The sequence below is a fragment of the Apteryx mantelli genome, chromosome 3 (assembly GCF_036417845.1).
Source record: "Apteryx mantelli isolate bAptMan1 chromosome 3, bAptMan1.hap1, whole genome shotgun sequence".
NCBI lineage: Eukaryota > Metazoa > Chordata > Aves > Apterygiformes > Apterygidae > Apteryx > Apteryx mantelli.
The window spans coordinates 63296179-63315970 of NC_089980.1; the positions used below are offsets into that span (position 1 = coordinate 63296179).

The 19792-nt window shown below is 41.6% G+C and overlaps 1 protein-coding gene across 1 annotated transcript in view; it reads right to left on the minus strand.

Annotated features, from left to right (window-relative positions):
• FNDC1 (fibronectin type III domain containing 1) overlaps nt 1–19792 on the minus strand; it is an 87885-nt gene that overhangs the window by 35716 nt on the left and 32377 nt on the right. Inside the window, exons 2-9 of the mRNA XM_067293528.1 lie at nt 17586–17795; nt 15313–15411; nt 13360–13477; nt 11195–11382; nt 10528–10635; nt 7032–7220; nt 4046–6250; nt 1002–1117 (exon numbers count right to left, since the gene is read on the minus strand). Coding sequence (XP_067149629.1) covers nt 1002–1117; nt 4046–6250; nt 7032–7220; nt 10528–10635; nt 11195–11382; nt 13360–13477; nt 15313–15411; nt 17586–17787 — 3225 coding nt within the window. The 5' untranslated portion in view covers nt 17788–17795. The remainder of the gene's footprint in view (nt 1–1001; nt 1118–4045; nt 6251–7031; nt 7221–10527; nt 10636–11194; nt 11383–13359; nt 13478–15312; nt 15412–17585; nt 17796–19792) is intronic.

The window sequence follows — 19792 nt, forward strand, 5'->3', positions numbered from 1 at the left end:
CCTCCTCTCCAACCTCCACTACCTTGGGTAGGGAGAGAGGACCTACGCCCCCCCAGTGACCCTTTCAGCCCTCTTTCTGGAGTCTATTTAAATGGCCTTGGACATGCTTTTCAAAAACCCTCCCTTGAATATGCTGTCCTTGATGCACCTTTTAATGTTTCTCTACTGCAAGCTAGTAAATTAAAGTGGCCACAAAACGTCTTTACACCCCTCCGTTTATTTGTATCATGCAGTGTTTTATCATGTGAGTAGCTCCACTGACTTCAGTGAGGCTGGTCACAGGCTCATCCTATTCAATGTTTGGACAAACATGTAGGAAACACCAATTCCTTTCAAACATTGGTTGGTTATAAATTGATTGGGAAGGATTTTAAAAAGACAAGATCTGGGCATTTAGGCACCCAGTGGGGATTTCCCATTAATGGTACTTGAACTCTTCTAAAAATATCACTAGAAACATATCTGTATGAAGTACAAAACATTTAAAGATATCACCTTGACGCCTGTCAACCCAGGGAAGCTATCTGGAAATATGACAAGATGCGCATTTAAAGCATCAAGACACTTGTGGAGTAACTTTACATTTCTACACTCTTGTTCATGAGTTTCTCCCTGGAGTGTCAGTCTGGAATAAGCATTGCCAAATATGCATTCCATGATAACTATCCCAGCCAGTTTCCACTCATATTGCATGGTAGACAAGTCCTGAGCAACTTGGGAGCAAAAGTCCCATTGACTTTGAAGAAAAACGCTTCACTAAATCTATGGGACTAATGTTATAGTTGAAAATTCAAGCCATTATGCTTTAAATCAGCCATTTAAAATGTCCAAAGAATGAAATGCTGTATTTGTCACTAGATTTAAATGGAACAACAGTGGAAACTAAGTGTAACCTCATTTTACACCTTCTTTGACTGAGGGACACTGTTTCTTTTTGTAAAGAAAAGGTAAGTAAAACAAAAGGCCAAAGCATCTTGAATTTGCAGAGAAGGTCACCCTACCCACTTTGTTCCTTGAGGGCCATTGATTATTCTCTGTCCACTTGGTTTTCCATTATTACCAGGTAGTATTTTTCCATTACCATTTTTCATTGTAAGATTTGGCCTGCCATTATAACCTGAAATAGAGAAGAAAACACACTATTCTGAAAAAAGCTGCACATATTACAAATCACATGTTAAAACACAAAGAAATGCAATATCTCTTATGAATGTGTTATTAAATACAAGTCCTGTGGAAGTATTTCACATGTACAGGTTACAAAATGATGGCCATTAGTGATTCTTAACTTTGTGTAACACTTGCAGATATTCAGGGTTTCGTCATTATGAAGTTTCTCGCAATTTGTATTCAATATTCAAACATTAAACCCAACATAAAATGTCACTGCTGAATCTGACTACACATAAAAGGCTAGATTCACCAGCATGCTTGGGTCGCCATTTACTGCAGCGAAGATGGAAACATGGCCTCACGGGTTCTACTCAGATTGTCCATAGGACTGCTTTATGGCACCAATACGGTGCAAAGCAGCCATGGTGACTTTGGTTTGGAAACTATTAGCATCAGGAAACTGACATTTAAAATTGAAATCAAAATTATTAAAATAGTGAACACATTTAAATGGCTCCCAACATCATAACATCCAGGTGCCTTTTTCTGTAACACCCAATATACAGGAAGTCAGCTTCTATGCTGGAAAGCAGATATGCAAAACTGTCTGCCCAAGCTAGCTCTTCTAAAGACACCAGCACAAAGGGATCGCCAGCTAAGAAACCAAATGCAATGGTATTGCTGTTGGCTCATCTCATGACACATTAAAATAAAGATCAAGCTCAATCTTGGATGTACTTCCGATGACAGAAGATAATTTTCCAGTCTGGATTTCAGGATTTTCAGCCCTATCTTAGTGATTAGTTCAGACGTCCCAAAAAGCTTACAAACTGGTTTAGACCACCCACAGCAAATCCAGGTTTGCCACCATAGCAGTTAACAGGATATCTGCTTCAGACTCAAGAAACATCAGCCAAATCCTTTGTTTCTACAAACAGTTAAGCAGCAGAAAGGGGAAAATTTGATTAGAAGAATCAAGTAAGCCTGACTCTCCTCTTAAACTCTCCTCTCCACCACAGCAAATCAGGAGAAGCACCAATACTGAGAACCTTCCTACTGATGTGGAATAAATGAGGGCAGAAAAAGCCCGCATAGCACTCAGCAAATCAGGCATTTCACTTCTGCTTAGAGCAACTGTTATGACACTCTCATATCTGTGCAACCAAAAATGATTTATTCTAAAGAAGTTAAACACTTGTGTTTTGTCCCTACCACGTTAATCTGGTATCTTCAATCCCTCTGGGATTTTGAATAAAACAGGGCAGTATTTCTAGGCAGCACTTCTACCATTAATATGTTTGTGATCTTTGTAAGCATTTGTGGAGTGAGGTGAGAAAAAATGTTATTAAACAAAATAACTTTCTTGCCCTATCCTTATACAAACCTGTAGTGATGAACTGAAAGGAGAGTGAATGGGAATTACCTCCATAAGGGTTTTTTTTCCCCCCTAAAAGGAAAGGCTCTCTTTCTCTAGCTGAAAAACAAGGCCCACCTCACATAGCTACACAGAAACACATTCAGCTCAGAGCTGGAAAAGCAGCGGCACTGAGCTGCAGGCCCTCAAACTCAGAAAGGGCAGCAACTGTCACATTCTAGCTCACAGACTTGCCTCCAGCAAATATATATGAAATGAATATATACGAACTAAACACTCCTTGGCTATTAACTTTCCAGTTCCATGGGTAATGGCACCATTTCCAAAAATGAAGGGATTTTTAGAGGGATGAAGGAGTCTTCAGGGAGGAGGAACTACCTACATCATTTCCACGCCATGGGTGAATGGAGTTCTGGGGACTTTGCCATGTCTGAAAGTCGGACATTACATTTAAACTTTCTGCCATAAATCCCATCCTCCCTGATATTATTTAAGGTTTGCTTCTGCTTGAAAGTTCTGCAAGCTGGTGGACCTCTACACAATGTTTAGTCTGACTAAAACCAGGGCATAGCAAGTAAAATAACCCAGCTGTATTGTTCATTGTATAGCAGTGAGACCACATTAAATAAGATGTTCTTATCCACATATAGCATAGAACGCACTTACTAAAACACTCAGGTAACTCAATACAATTCTTGAATGTCCATGCACTAGATGGAGAAAAAAACATTTGTAACTCTAGCAAAGCCACTGAGACTGTCTGGGATCACCTTAGGTCACACAGGGAATCAGTACATGACACACCTTTATTGTAGGATCTGCTGTTCCACCACCCACACAGTCAGTAGATATTTTGACAGAAAGCAAGTCTCTAACCTTTGGGATAAATCTCAGCCATAAAGGTATCAGAAGACCTGACTGCAATGTGAGCAATCCTCATCAGGAATATGCAACCCTGAGTTGTCCATCCATTTTATCCCTCTACTCAGAAATAAGAGGAAAGTGCTTTAAAAATTAGTTAAAGAAAATATTGCATGCCAGTACAGTCTGAGGAAACATCTTATTGCCTGGGGATGGGCAAGGTAGGACCACATAATCTGCCAAAGCTTTTTTAATAGTCCATATAAGGAAGAACAATATACCTGAGAGGTAGTCATATTCAGAGTACAAATGTTCTTTCTGTGCATATTCAGCGAAGTCATTACTCAAAAAGGAACATAGCCCTCTTTCCATTATAGTCCCTAACTCTGTCATCTGATCTGCCCAAATAGACCACTTGAGATTCAGAGATCTCTGTGGAACATGGGATCCTGTGCAAGTCAGGCTGCAGGATCCTGCACAGATCAGACTGCAAGACCAAGGGTCTGGGGCACCACATCACACTTTGCTTAGACATTGCCCTCAAGAAGTGGGCTCCCCAAGACCACCAAAATTAAAGCTAATACATTACAATAAATAACTTAAACTGCACTCTGAGGGAGGACTTTCCATTTCATCTAATGGCTGATGTTAGGAAAAACTCAGTATAGTGAGGTTACTAAAACAAAGACAACATACCTTGCCTATAAGAAGGTCTAACAAAATGCCGTTGGGAAGGGCTCCGTAATCTGGAGTTCAGTAGTCGCTGGTGAGGGGACAAAGTGGAAGAAGAAACTGTTGGAGAAACACTGTGCGTGGTCGTAGATGCAGAAGAATGTGGCCAAGCAAAGCTTGGTTTAGATGGGGTATGTTTGTTAGGGGGGTGAGGAATCCGTGATGCTATAGCAGAGCTGCCCGGTGATTCAGGAGAATGTATTTTTAATGTTGGAGTTTTTTCCTTCTCTTCCTCTTTAGATCTTACTTTGTGAGGTAGAAGAGTGTCCATAGATTTTCTTCTATCACTAGTAGTGTCATCATATGTGTTTTTGTTACCTCTAGAAACAGAGGGTGACCATTTTGCTGCCAAAGGTGATGTGGATTTCTCCTCTGATTCTTTCTGATCATATTCACTATAATAATCATCCTCTTCATTAGAACCTGACTGACGAGATTTAGATGAAGAGAAGGAAGGAACTTTTTGAGAAAGTTCAAGTTTGGATATTTTTGATGGCAACAGGCCATATTTTTTCTCTGTTTGGGGTACTGTTCTTGTAGCAACCCTTGAACGAGTAGGTAACGAAGGACGAGTTTGTCTCAAAGAAGGGGAGGACAACCTTGGATTATACTGGTGGTCCTTTACTGTATTGCTGGCAGAACTGGAATCTGGCTGACTAAGTTTTGATTTGTAGGAAGCTGCCTGAGAACCTGACCGCTGTTGGTTCAATAGGGACAAACTTGAGCTTCCCCGAGAGAAAGAAGCAGGTAATCCCCTAGAAGTGGAGACGTCTTTAGGAGATACAGACCAGGTGCTTGCTCTGTCACTATCTTTTGCTACATCCTCATCCTCATTTTCCTGCAATTCTTCGTTACTCTGGGATGAGACGGGAGACGGCAGGCGCCGGCCCCTAGAATGAAGTAAGGAAGGGCTGGTTTGTGCCTTCTGAAGAGCCTCTGAGCGGGAGCTCTTCTGTGATGGAAGATGAGAGGGGAATGTCTTTTTAGGCAAAGACAAACTTGGCTTTGATTGAGCTAGGGTTTCTTTTACCTCTTGACTGTCCTGCTCCTCAGGCTTATGTTTGGAAAGAGAAGATTGCAAAGGAGAATGCTTTTCTGGAGCAGCTGCTCTACTTTGATGTTCTTCTGAGTCAGAGCGGGGTGACTTTTCACTGTGTGTGTCTCTGAGGTGAGAATCGGAATCTACCTGAGGATTTCTTTTCTTAGAATAGATTGCTGAAGAAGACTGCCTGGAAGCGGATAGAGAGGGATTGTGTGCAATGGCTGCAGACAAGGATTTTTCATCTTGTGAGCCCTCCCCATAATTCTTATCACCATCCTTTCCATCAGATTTGGCACTAGTGAAGGAGCGAGAGTGAGGTGAAGTGTGACCAGAAATAGCAGACCTTGATGAGACTGCCACAGCAGCTAATTTTGAATCCTTCCACATGTGAGAATTGGAGGCTGAAGGAAGCCTTGTTTGCTGCAACCTAGAACTGGACTGTTCTGCTCTGCCCTCTGCTTCTTCACTGTCATACTCGGTATAACTACCATGAGCAAGATCATTATTTTTGGCAGGTAGAGCATGGGAAGAGGTTTTAGGAGAAGGAATATTAGCGTTGCTCTGCCTCGGTTGCTTTGTTTCATTATCTGTGTACTTGGAAAAAGAAGAGGCAGAAGAGCGTTGTGTTGAGGATGGTAACAGTGCTAGTGGCTCACGTTTACCTGTGCTTGTCTGTCGTGACCCCTCTGATGCATGGGTTTGAACAGGGTTCCTCCCTGAAGCAAGGACAGGGTGGACCGGCCGACTAGGGGGCAAAGGTCTAACAACACTTCTCTGATCCTGGGCTTTTGGTGGTGGTGTTGGAGCTTCATGGGAGGAATCGTTATCATCTGTCACTTCAGTGGACTGGAGATCAGGTTCCAGCTCACCTGCCTTTCTAGAAGGTAACTGAGATTTATTCAGGACTCCTCCAGCCAAGATTTTATTCTTATATTCAGAAAGAAGACTCTTTTTACCACTAACACTAGGTGAATGAACAGATGAATGCTTAGAGGAAAGCGATGGCTGGATTTTCGAAGAAACAGATGAAGACTGAGAAGGAGATGAACCAGCATTTCCAGTTTTTTTAGCCTTTGAATTATCTTGAATATTTGCTTGTTGCTGAGCAATCAAATCCTCATGAACATCTGGAAAAAAAAAAAGAAAAGACAATCTTTATTCATAACAAAAGAAGCACAAAAACTGACCAAGAAGAGAAAACAGTGAGGTAGCAAGAACCAGGTTACGCATGAGAATACAGGACAATAATTGTTTCTGTATTAATTAATGGAATTAATTCCATTAATGGAATTATTATAACTTGCATAAAACAGAGCAATTAAAATAAAACGTCTGAAAGCAGGGATTGCAGCATCATATCAGTGGAACCAAATCCCTGGCAGAACTTAGTCATGTTGATAGCTTGATGCTGTGTTATCCCATCTGAGGATGTGGCCCACATTTTTAGTTAACTCAGTAAATTTTCTGTCCCCACGACAGCATCTTTTTGAAAGAAGCAAGAGCAAGAAGTCTGAATAAGGTCTAAGAGAAGTAAATGACTAACTTTGAAGAGTGGAAGTGGCCAGGAGTAGTGCAACTAAAGAAACAAATTATGGTTTTCTTTGGACTTTGGAAAACAAGAAGAGCACACAGCATATTCATGCAGCAAACCATGAAATAGGGCATGATAAGAATTTATTTAAAATGTTGCAATATCCATTAAATGCCCTTTTAATTGCTGCGGAGTGATGAATGCTTATCTACAAGCATCTCTTTGGACAATATAGTCAGGAAAAGCTATCAGAAACAGTGTTAAGGAAGCAAAATCACACTGGTTAGATGGAGCACAGAGGAAGCTAAGAAAAGTCAGTAAGAATGAACATAACTGGGACCAAGGCAAGAATGGACAGACTAGGCCATGATGCTTACCTGCTGGGATGGCAACACTGAAGGCTTTAGACTGAGGACCTTGTCCCCTCCTGTTTGCTGCACGAATTTTGAAAATATAGCGCTCCCCAGACTGAAGACCATCTATTATGGCTGATGTTGTAGCTCCAGAGTAGGTGACGGACTTTGCTCCAAATGGCTTGAGAGCCGGGGCGTATGAAAGAATGTATTCTGAAATGATTTGGCAGACGGTTGGAAGGAGGAAACTGAAAACAGTCCTGTTTCCAGCGGACAGACTGTATGGGTAGGATGAATTAGAACGTGCATTACTAAAATTAATACACTAGCAATGCACGTCGAGTCAACAGCTGGAGTATAAAGACATGATATACATACTGGTAAGCTGAATAAACATTTGCTCATCTTAATAGACAAAAGCATACCACATCAATGAGCTAAAGATTGAGACCTTAGCTATACCTTTCTAATAATACACAGGCAACAGTCCCCATCAGTGTGAAGAGTTACCACCAAGAGTCCCAGCAACGGCCATGCTTTCCAGACAGAAGGCGTGGGGGGACATGAGAAAGTTACAGCACCAGCAGTGCCAGGCAGTTTGGCTTGCTGTATTGATACACCACTTTTAGTTTCTGAACACCAACTAATGAGAGAAAAAACGAGTCCTCTGAAAAAATAAACTGTCCTAAATCAAAAATAATGGAGGAAACCTACAAGAGAAAATGTATCAAAGACAGTAAATATATATGAACATTGCCAAGAAAATACAAACTGTTCTACTCATTTTGGAAACACAGTCTGAAAGATGGTATAAATACTAAGTAGGATGGATTATTACAGTAAGAATACCCACATTATTACAACTGTTGGAGTGTGAACGGATTTTAGATTTTCCCAGGGAAATAAAAGTTTTGAACCTACTGATTAGTAACAAAGATATTTACAAACAACAACACACAATCCGGAGAATATTCTTCCAAAACATCACTTGCTCCAAAGATGGATAATGCATAATTGTGTTACTGACTGTAACTATGTCCACAGCAAACAAGAATATTAAAAATCTTTCTTTCCCACAGAAACTATTTGGAAGAAGATCTAATGGCATATTCACACAATTAACTTTCAAGACATCAGTATTAAAATCAGGTGGCATTTTCAACAAAGCCTTGACACAGTTCTAATTACACTGCATTTTAAGACTCCAGTCACGCAAAAGCAGCTCTGTCAGTCCACTCTAGGAAGACTCTACCAGCATTAATGGTCCATATACTCACTCCCAAGCAGTGCTGGAGCCTGAAGAACACCCCCATGAAAACACCAAAGCATTTACTTTACACATATGAACAATACCACTGCAGTCAAATATAAATGTTTCCAGCTTAGCCTTTGCTTACAGGGGTTTCTGCACTGGATTTTAATTGTAAACTGCAGACCAGTAGGTAAAATTCATGCCTTGATGATTTGAGGTTTTTCCCTAAAAAGTACTTCCACCAGGAAATAATGGCACTGCATATTACCAAATGGTAACAATAACACATCTGTCCAACAAAATTAAAATCTTCACTGTCAGATAAACCGTGCTTATTAACTATATCAAGAGCATGCACCATTGCACAGAGAGCAAGGCAAGGCCTTGTTGCTACTTAAGATGCTCACCCTGCTCTCACATTTCAATTTAGGATTACAGAGGTACCTATGCATCAAAATAGCTTTCTATATTGAGGGAAATTTCACCTTTATCAAAATAATTGTAAGCATGAAGAGGAGTTTTCCCATTACACTCTCAAAGGGATGTATCTTAGAGTGTAGGTAAGATTTTAGTGACGTGCAGGCTTCCTTTTCTTTTGAATCCTCTGTAAGAGGCACTGACATCAGCCACAAACAGGATTTTGAAAATAAATTCCAAGGGCTGCCACTTTCCTCTCTCCGAACAAAGAAAATTCTAGAATATAATAACAACATTAAAACAGGAAAATTTTTCTTCTTCCGAAAACGAGCCTGTATTCATTAGCATTAAGAAATAAGCCAAGTGTAAGTCATCAAAACCAAGATGAAGAATCATCAATTTTTTCACATGCAAATGCATTTACTGATCAGTAAAAAGAAAAATCAAAGTATTAGAAGGCATGCTGAGTTTTGTTTTCTGTTTTGTGTTTTTGTTTTAAGATATAATGGCTATTCAGGATGATATATGATGGGTACACTGGAGTAATTATTATTTGCACAGGCCCTGGCGTTACTTCTGGTAGCTTTCAAATGGCTACCAGAGGGCAACTTAAGGGCAGGTTTGAAAAACAAATGGACAAAACCAGAAAGATTTCTGATTGCCATGTGCTATCAACACTGACTATGAAGTGCTAATTCAGTAGTTTCATTTAGCCAGTATAAATATCATTCACACCGTTTATTTCATTTAAAAATAAGACCTCTCCTGTTACACTTCATTCTCAAAAAACCTCATAACAATATATTAGACATATATAAGTGTTCAACCTTTGAATAGCAAGTCTCTTTAAAATGATTGCTCTAGACAAATCATCTAAAAAACAACAGACAAATATGGACAAAGGGTTACAGATTGCTCAAAATTAGGAGCAGATTTTAAATTTCAGATAATGTCCCTGAATGACCCTACTTTAAGAAATAATAATTCTTGGACCCAATTGCAGCTCCGTTGAAGCAACTGGCAAAACTCCTACTGACTTCAAAGAGGAAAAAATTTCATCACTGCCCTGACAAATACATAAAGCAGGTATTTTCTGCTGACACAGTACACTTCCTTCTTCACACCAATGTTTTTTTAAATCCTGAGATCCTACAGCGCTGATGAGGCACCTCCAGAAATTTGTGTGACCCAAGAACACAGTCCTATCAATCGCAGGAGAATGGGAGGAACCAAATAACCTGCCTATTCATTTTTGGAGGGAAAAAGGTAAAAAAAAATCATGGAAGATTTTTCTAAATCATATGCAAGTAATCTGCCACTGACAAATTAGCAGAATGGCCATATATGGCAACACTACAGTACATGGGGCTTATATGTGAAAAGTGTTGAAATCGCTACTAGTGTTTGTTTCTTAAGAAGAGGCTTTCATTCCATGATAAATTAGAAATATAACAAAACATAAACCCATTCACTTTCTTGGCAGCTACCCAACTTTTCCTAACTTATTTCTTTGCCTAACTTTCATAAATCCTTTGGGAAACTTCCTTCTGGAGTTCCACTTCAACCTGCTTATTAACAGAAGGAGAGGGTAAGGACGCATCTGTGATAACCCAGGAAGCCTTGTGGCATCCTGGGCACAAGGTGGCAGCTTCCCAACAGCACAGGGGAGAAGCTGAGGCTGGGCTGGAAACAAGAAACATCTTGCTCCGGTGTAAGTCTTTAACAAAGTCGTGGCATAGCTGGCGATGATGTGTGGACAAACCCCTGCTCGTTCCAGCTTCCTGCAGTGACAGTCTGGATTCAAGAAGAACAGCTTCCTGCGGGGGTTAAAAACCGATGGTGACAACTTACCTTTGACTTTTCCTTCACTCTCTGGAAGAGCATCCCAGGATGCCGCGACAGAAGTGGGTTTGCCTTTTAATGGCCAAACATCCAAATTTTCAGGAGCGCTGGCAGGAGCTGTGAAACAGCCACAGGCAGAAGAGGCAACTAAGAAAAGCTTACTCACATGGCATATACTTCTTGCTCCTTCTTCTCATTGCAGAACTTTCTATATGACCATTTCAAAGATAAAAACTGAAGTATACAAACGGCTCAGGTGCATGTGTGCCTATATTAGATACAAGGTCCCCACTGTAAAATTTTACTCCACACTTTTGGGGACAAGCTGTCTGCACAAGACTGCTACTGTGGCTTAGCTGAGTGGAAAGCTGCTGTAATTTGATTGTTATGGACCACTTCGCTGTACCAAAACTTGAGTCTTCTCAGTAGTAGAGGCAGAATTTAGAAATTACCAGAATTTAGCCCCAGAAAAACCGATACCGATCTCTCACCTGCTCTAACCCTGCCGCAATAGCAGCCCTGGATGTGCTCACCAGGGCCTGCTATAGGGAAACAGGCAGCAGCACTGAGGCTGTTTTTGTTTTTCTGCTTATCCTGGCTATGCCTCAAGCCAGCCCTACTTTGCAGCTTAAATCCTCAAAACTTGTATCACACCAAAGATCTTTTTAATACATACCTGCTTCTGGGGTCCGCTGGTAAACAGACGCACTCCATTTGCCTTCCTTTTCTCCCTCCAAGATTTGGACGGCAAATTCGTACATGTTATCTGGCATCAGATTCTCCACCAGCGCCCGCCGGTGAGACACCCGCTTGTAATCCCACCTTGCTGATTCCCCCTTTTCCCGATAACGAACATTATATTGCCTGGGATTAGAAACACAGGAGATAAAAAGTCACACCATAAAAGAAATAACATTAGTAGAATCAGACAGGTTGTTTTTGCCTTGGCTAACCTGCTGCAGAGGGAACAGTGAACAGTGACAAGTGAAGCCTATGGTACTTACTTTGCCCTAATAACTGGTCTTTAAAAACAAAAACAGAAATACAAAAAAAAGCTGCCCAAACTGGCAGTGGCCATGTAAGAATTCACTCTTGGGAAGGGCAGGCACTATTTGTCCTGCTCTCCTTGGCAGGAACGCTATGCTGGATGTCTCTGTAACACCACGGGGGTAGAAGAGAACCACCCCAGTGACAGCTGTCCACAGGATAGAGCAACCAGCAAGCGCCCCTCTGCAGCTAGCCCTATGAGATATAGTCCTCCCAGGGAGCTGGGACTGCAGGCAACACATTTCTGCCCAGTTCCCATCCAAGACTGTTAACCTCTGCAGAGGTAACCTAGCCTGCTGTGTATTTAGTCCCCCTTGTATACACAGACCTCCAGCCTTTCAGAGAAAGGTTATCTTTTCACTGCATAGTACATGAGCAGTGCACAGCAGTCCCAGATGCTTCCTGGGGGGTCTGGAAATTACCCAAATGCAAGCAATGGAATACTACCACCACCAAGCGCCTGCATCTTTTAAGCGAGCATTTGTGCATTCTTCTAATAGAGTCTGACTACATTCGTCCCATGGGACCGAGTGCTCTTTCCAGCTTCTTACTGAAAACATCCCTTCTTTCAGGGGAAGCCGCAGTTCCCTCTGAACCAAGCCGGGGTGTCCCGGAAGGCTCCACGCCACTGTCTCACAGCTGCGGTCTGCCCTGACAATCTAATCCAAAGCCTCGCCTCTGCCTTTCTGCCTCTGCCTATGCCCTGTCCCCTGCCCCTTCGTTCCCCACACACAAATGGGGATTTGAACTTCCCAGAGTGCAATGTGGTCACAACCATGTACCAGTCATGTGAATAACAAAAATATCCCTGGTTGGTGCTGACAACATTTTGGAAGGGATCTAAAAGACTACGGTCCAGCATTTATACAGACCTCTAAATACCGGAGACCAGGGTGAGGTCCAGTGGGGTGAGGAGGGTAAACGGCCCCACACTTACCCACATCAGGTTTCTAACAGCCTCTTGGAAGCATCTAACACCAGCCACTCTTATAGGAAGGAATATGCAAATTCCTATCTTTTATTATGCCTCAGCTAAATTATTCCCATAATGAACTATTATTAAATAAATACAAACCTATCAGTAGTCAGTTTGAAGCAGTTCACCTTTAGTATGTATTCACAGAATCACAGAATCACAGAATCACAGAATGGTTGAGGTTGGAAGGCACCTCTGGAGATCATCTAGTCCAAACCCCTGCTCAAGCAGGGTCAACTAGAGCACGTTGCACAGGATTGCGTCCAGATGACTTTGGAATATCTCCAGGCATGGAGACTCCACAACCTCTCTGGGCAACCTGTTCCAGGACTCAGGCACCCTCACAGTAAAGAAGTTTTTTCTCATGTTCATACAGAACTTCCTGTGTTTCAGTTTGTGCCCATAGCTCAGTGGTGCCCTATCGCTGGGCATCACTGAAAAGAGTCTGGCCCCATCCTCTTTACACCCTCCCTTCAGACACTTATACACATGGATAAGATCCCCCCTCAATCTTCTCTTCTCCATGCTGAACAGTTGAACAGTCCCAGCTCTCACAGCCTTTCCTCACATGAGAGATGCTCCAGTCCCTTCAGCATCTTAGTAGCTCTTTGCTGGACTCGCTCCAATAGCTCCATGTCTCTCTTGTACCGGGGAGCCCAGAACTGGGCACAGTACTCCAGATGTGGCCTCACCAGGGCTGAGTAGAGGGGGAGGATCATCTCCCTCGACCTGCTAGCAACAATCTTCCTAATGCAACCCAGGATACTATCAGCCTTCTTGGCCACAAGGGCAAGAAAAAAAAGCACAGGGCTAATTACCTATTTGCTGCAACCCTCTTCTGTTTTTCATACAGTGGGTCTGTCCAAGCGACGAGCACAGACTGAGAGGACATAACTCGAACACTTATGTCTTGTGCCACCTCCACCTCTTCCTCCTCTGAAATGGCAAAGTAAAATAGCAAGTCAATAACAAGAACATTGTTCTTGTGAGATCTCAGTAAAACAGTAACTGTCTTCCACTGATGTTATAAAAGGTGCACAGCACAGATGTATAACAAAGATGACAGTAGTGGAAAACCAAGTACGCTGATTACAGATAGTGCCCCATGGCAACATCATTTCTTCTGTTGGGTTTCTGCTTATAAGACCAGAGTACTAATGTATTTTACAGTCCTTAAATATTCTATCAATTCCAAAACTGTTACTTATAGCAAATATTTTATTAACATACTCACATTCCTCCTCTCTGGCAAACCCACTACTAGAGCTGCCTGGAGGGCAGATATTTTGCTTCATGAAAAATTTGGAAATTTTTTAATTTGGCTTCATTTTGAAGGGCAGTAAGACTAGAAACTGTCAAAAATTCTTCACAAGAGAGAATTCCTGTACATTTTACATTTCTGAGCACTTCGAATGTGTTGTTTGAATTCAGCTTTTAAGTTTTTATGGTATACAGGGCAAACAAAAAAATAAAAAAGCTCTAAAAGGAAAAAAATGTAATCATTGAAGTGGGGCCATTTTGATATTATCAGAATAGTTTTGGCAAACGTTTTTACAAAACTTTAAACTGAAGTTAAACTAATTTGATTTTCTGAAGTATTTTGATTTTGATGAAAGTCCATTTTCTATCTGTTCATCAAAGTTTTTCCAGTCTGCTCTAGGGACTACCCTTTGAAGGAAATTTACTACTGTTCTTATTAATGTGACAGTGACTATTCCCAAATATCTAAAGGCACAGATTACACAAGGTGCAATGTCCCAGTCCAAATCTTACAGAAGAATAATATTAGAAAAATGATGATGCCTCAGGAAAGGGATCAGTAAACTCTAGAGTATGCAGCACTAGGACACTGTCACTTTATGTACTGGAGAAGGACTACATAAACTGCAGGGTTTAGTATTTGTCACACAGTTGCTCTACTGTTTTCTCTAGGCTTGGGGATAAGGGAAAACATTTCCTTCTGATTCAAAGCAGAAATCTCTATGACTTGGACTGAAGGAGGTACAAGGTATGGACTTTTCTCTAGTTTCAGCTCAAATAAAATTTCAAGATACAGAGCTTGTGCTTTCCCTTTCATAGTCCACAGCATGCTCTCACAGCACACGTCATTGGTATCAAGCTAGCACTTGTTTGCTTTTTCTCTATGTATTTTTTCCATGGTATTTCTAAGTTTGGTTATACCAAATGAAAATATGACTGACAGTTCCAACACGGGTATTTTCCATCTGTGTCAAAATATCTGAAACACTCTGTAACCCCTGTAATGATCTTGTTGTAATGTGACAGGGTGAGAAAGTGGCCCAGGCAGGGAGATGACTGAGCCTCACTGATATTTCTTGACCTCAGCTACAGTATGCAGTACTTTGTTTCCAAAGCAAGTGACAACTTTTGCTGTCCAGGCTTAGCCACCTGCAGATCAACCCCCCCAGAAGATGGGGCAGAGACTTGACAATGAGGCACCCGGTTCTGGAGACCCTGGCGTTGATCCTGACTAACTCTTCTCCTGTGGTCACTGCAAGTTTGCCAAGAGGAGGAGATAAAAAAAACAGAACCCCCCAACAAAATACAACAACCAACCATGCTGCAGAGTTGTGTAATTTTATTAAGTCCTGCTTGAGTTAGAGCAGCAATCAGAGACATCCAGCAGGCTCTGTGGCCCACAGAGAAATAACTAGCAGGTTTTGCCCCAGAGAACTTATCTAAAATCACAAAGCTAGCTCTTTTCATTCAAATGGACCCAGGACTTGATGGCAGATGTGAAAGAAACATACCTGTGGCCTTCCTTTTAGTTAAAGATGACCTATATACAGGTTGACTCCGTCCTTGGGAGTTCCTTGATGGCAGTGAAACCACATGAACCGATTCAGAGGCTGTACATGTGAGAAAAAAAGAACCAGGCTTTCCTGTAATCTTTTTCATAGCAAAAAATTTACATTTTTTTCAGGCAAAAGCCTGCTTTATTCCTTTCTGAGATACAAAAGGAGAAGCTCCCCTGAAAGGTAAATTATTTAAATTCATGATATCTATCTAAGAGATCTGAATTTGCATGCAGCAAGAATAATAAACCTCATATTTTAGAAGCAGAAAAGCAAATTATTAACAAGAAAAAACATTACAGGGGTCCATCATCTAGGTTTGAGTTTCTCTCATGATAATTTCTTCATTATTTAAAAACCACTTGTTCTCCCTCTTGAAAAAAGTAGTATAAAAGCAATGAAAACCAGAAGTAGATGCTTAAAACCATATTACATAGTATTTCTCATCAAGTATCTTACTGAACTCTCACTAAGTCACTGACAAGTTTTCCATTGACTTCACTGATCCCTGGGCAGGCACTCCAACTCTGCACAGCAGTAGCACACGCTGAGCAAAAAATGTATGGGGGAGTTTCTTGCACATATACATGTCTCAACCCAGCTGCCTCCACAGAAGGGTCAGGCTGGCCCCTTTGGGAGCAGAGGAGGAGGCAGTGGGAGGCAGCAGCTGAGCAGGACACCTTGGAGTCTGTCCCCCTGCACATGGTAACATGACAGCAGCATCTCTGTGTCTGTACCACACCAGGCCCATTTAGTTTTATGCCCGCAGACTCCCTTTATAGCTACTATCCAACACTCAGTACATAGCACCTGGGGACAGCCGTTGCCTGAAGAAACTCAGAGTGCAAGCAACAGGAAAAGAAACAGAAAACAGAAACAAGGCCACCATGGAGAGTCTCAGACCACAGGGGGTACTGGATTTCCAACACAAAATCTGCACAGATGTGGAAGGCGGCTGCAGTGAGCCTACTTCCAGAGATGGTCGTGGCACAGAAAGATGAAAAAGTGAAGGAATACTAGAAAAGGAGTGAGAAATGAGTAAGAGATTTGTGTTAGGAAATGGTCTGAAACCCTGGAATAACTGATAAAGGTGACTAAGGAGTTCTCTCTCTTTTTGGGCAAACTGAGATAAAGATTTTCTTTTTATACAAAACCCAGAGAGCAGAAGAGGAAATAGATATTTACATTTCAAAGCCAGGAATTCTGGCAGCCACGTGTAATTTTGGAATCATTATCAATTTTGTAATCTAAGAGCAGACCATCTGTGAGATAGGCTTCCAGTTTGTATGAGAGATTTTGAGGGAAATAGGCTTAACCTCAAGCAAATGCATCCAAACAGCAAAAAGAAGTTGAAGCTTCTAGGAAGAAGATCAAAATAACACTTGTGAGTGCACACCTATCGCCCAGAGCAGGCTAAAGGAATTTAGGTAGTCAGAAAGAGACAGGGCAGCCAGTGACACGTGGGGATGACACAAACAGCGCGGAGGGAAATGCTCAGCCTCTAGGGAGACAAAACTGTTGCAGTTAGCTGGGAAATTCTTTAAATAAATGACATCTAGGGCACAAGTGCAAATCATCACAGCATGGCAGAAGGACAGGAAACATAGAAAAAGCCAACCTGACTAACTCAGGAGCTCTTAGTAACCTGGACCTCAGAAAGGAATTAGAGAACATGGACACATGAATGCAACGCTCAAGCACAGACTCCACAAAACAGTTTTACTGGCAAAGGTAGATACATTCAATTACATTAATGCTTTTTTCTCTGGCCTGAAACAACTTAGGAACATAGAGTGTAAGAACAGAACAAGAAGCAATGCATATAAGAGTGACCCCACTGAGTGCCAGAAGAATCTGATCTATACCTCTTTTTCTCTGGCCATCTCCTTTCTATTAATATGAATAACATGAACATGGTCTCTCTTTAATGCAGAATCAAGTTCTGCTACACTTTCTACCCTGATCATCATATTTTTCCATTAAGAACATATTACGCTATGGAATGAAAGCAAGCATCTTCATTTATACAAGTAATTTTGATGGCTACAATAACGTGTGATCTATGATCACCAAGCAGCAGCAGGGGATTAGAGATGTGCTTTAGCCTGGAGAGCATCCTTGTGAGATACTGTACATGAAACAAAAGATACAGAATGAATTGATGGGCTGATGAGCAAGGGTAGCCTGGCATCAGCTGAACTACATGGTATCTGGGAAATTTGGCTTACCTAGCTTTTTCGCTTCCTGGTTTTGTCGCTCTTGCAGCAGTGGAGCATAGCTCATCCTTCGGCTGCTTTCTCCATACCCACGGAGGTAACCTTGGGATCTGCTGCGTGGACCCCTGAAGCCTGCTCCATAAGGTGGCTTCCACCGAAATGATAACCTGCCATCCGGGGACTGGGCACGCACTCTCAGAGGTCTGTTTGGCATGTCCTTCTCTTCAAAAAAAAAAGCAAACAAACACACAAAGCCCATCATGATTACTATGAAGCATGTGGCATGTATGGCAGTCCCTATAAGTCTGTTGCAAGCTCATCTACAAAATAAGAACAAAAAGCATAATTTTATAGCTTTTTAATTTTGCTATAAACCCCAACTCCAATAACAAGTGGATATACAATTCCAAGTGGATATACAATGCTCAGTAACGTCTTTTCCCAGACACTTCAGACAGACTGGTGCAAGACACCCAAAGTGAAAACATACCATAATACAAGGATGCCTGCCAGAAACTGTGGATGTCTTGCAGCTTTCCTGTTTCATCTTTTCCCTTTCTCTTAATCCCCTTTCCATAGTTCAGGCATACCAGTACATTGCTTTTTTGGCAAGTGCTAAAGGTCACTGTAAAATGAAGCACAGAACCATTCCACTATTTTTAAACTTTCATTTAGAAAGCCATCTACATTAAAAGCAGGTTCTCTTCTCTTAAACCCATCACTAATGGTTCTGCTCACTGACAGCCTCATGTTTACCAGGTCTGTTCTGCACATGCTTCAACTCTTGACTTTTAAAGCTCAGAATCACAAGCTCCTGTTATATAACCCCTTGAGCATCCAGTACCTTACACAAGTCATTTGTTTTTACATTTGCTGGCAAATTAGCATCTCTCTTTTAAGAAGCGAGACTGATGCAAGGATTATTCAAGCAACTAATTTGCTTGCTCTGAACAGCTTTTCCAGTTTTTGTGCTGCTCTCCACTGTGTATGAACTGCATCATGCTAATGCACAGGTTGCAAGTGGACCAGGCAGAAACAGGAGGAAGAAGGGCACTCATTGCACCAGCTATGACTGAAATCTCCCAGATCCCTATTACAAATGATAAGTTGAAAAGTGCCAGTCAGCAAGCACTGACCAGCCACAAAGTCAGTAAGAAGGGTCATGGTGAAGAAGCAATTTCTTGCCTCCGTTATTTTCACACTTTGCACTCAAAGGCAGGACTCCCTCATTCTCTTCGAGCAATGCCATTCCTCAGATGCAAGGTTGCATGGGCTGCCAGCACAGAACTTACACACTGTGCTGAAACCCTCTCGCTCACTGCCTAGGCTGGTTATTGCAACTACAGCAATGTTTATGCTCAAGAGAATAATGAGAGTCTCAGACAGAAACACCTGCCAGCCACAGGGACCTTGACAATGAAAGAAACTGTTGCAGTGATCTAGCTATGGTAAATGTCTCTGACAGGCCCTTTGCACCAAACTAGCCAGAGTAGAGTGAGATCCTCTTTTCAGCACCAGTTCAGGAGCTCATATTTATTCAGGACAGCACTTAAACATGTACTTGACTTTAAGTTCATATTTATGTCTGCATGTCCTTATGCATGCTGAAAGCAGGTCATCTTCTAATATTTCTGCTTAATGACATCTTCTTCCTTAACCAAGCTGTTCTTCACAAGCCCTGGGTCTTGATCTGCTGACAGGGTTGCATCTTCTTGCACCCTCCCAATAAATCTTCTTCTATTAAATTATCCTTTGGAAGGGACTACAGTGACTCTCAAAGATGTTTGTAGAACTCCCCTTGAGAATCTGATGAAAAAAGTTGAGTTTCAGTGCTGATAGGACATATAACATAGGCAGAGAAACAGTACCCTCCCAGGAAACTCCGCTTTTCTACTGAAACACAAGGCAGCAGCTTGGGGGGGGGCAAGCCTCGTCTTTTTATTTTGCCTACAGAGAGACAGATCATCATTTTAAATGTGTGGACTTCAGCAGCTTCTCTCTTCTGGCTGCTCCCTGTTACTCCAGCAAAACAAAGCATCTATTAACCCTGATTAATCAGCCAGTTAAGCCAGGTTTACAGATGCAAAAACATCTGGATGTAAAACATCTGGATGTTTTATAAACAATAAAATACCTTTTGATATACAATAAATAGAGTTGCTTTTATGAGGCTCTCTTCCCACTTTTCAAGGAAAATTCTCAATCATGCAGTCAACCTT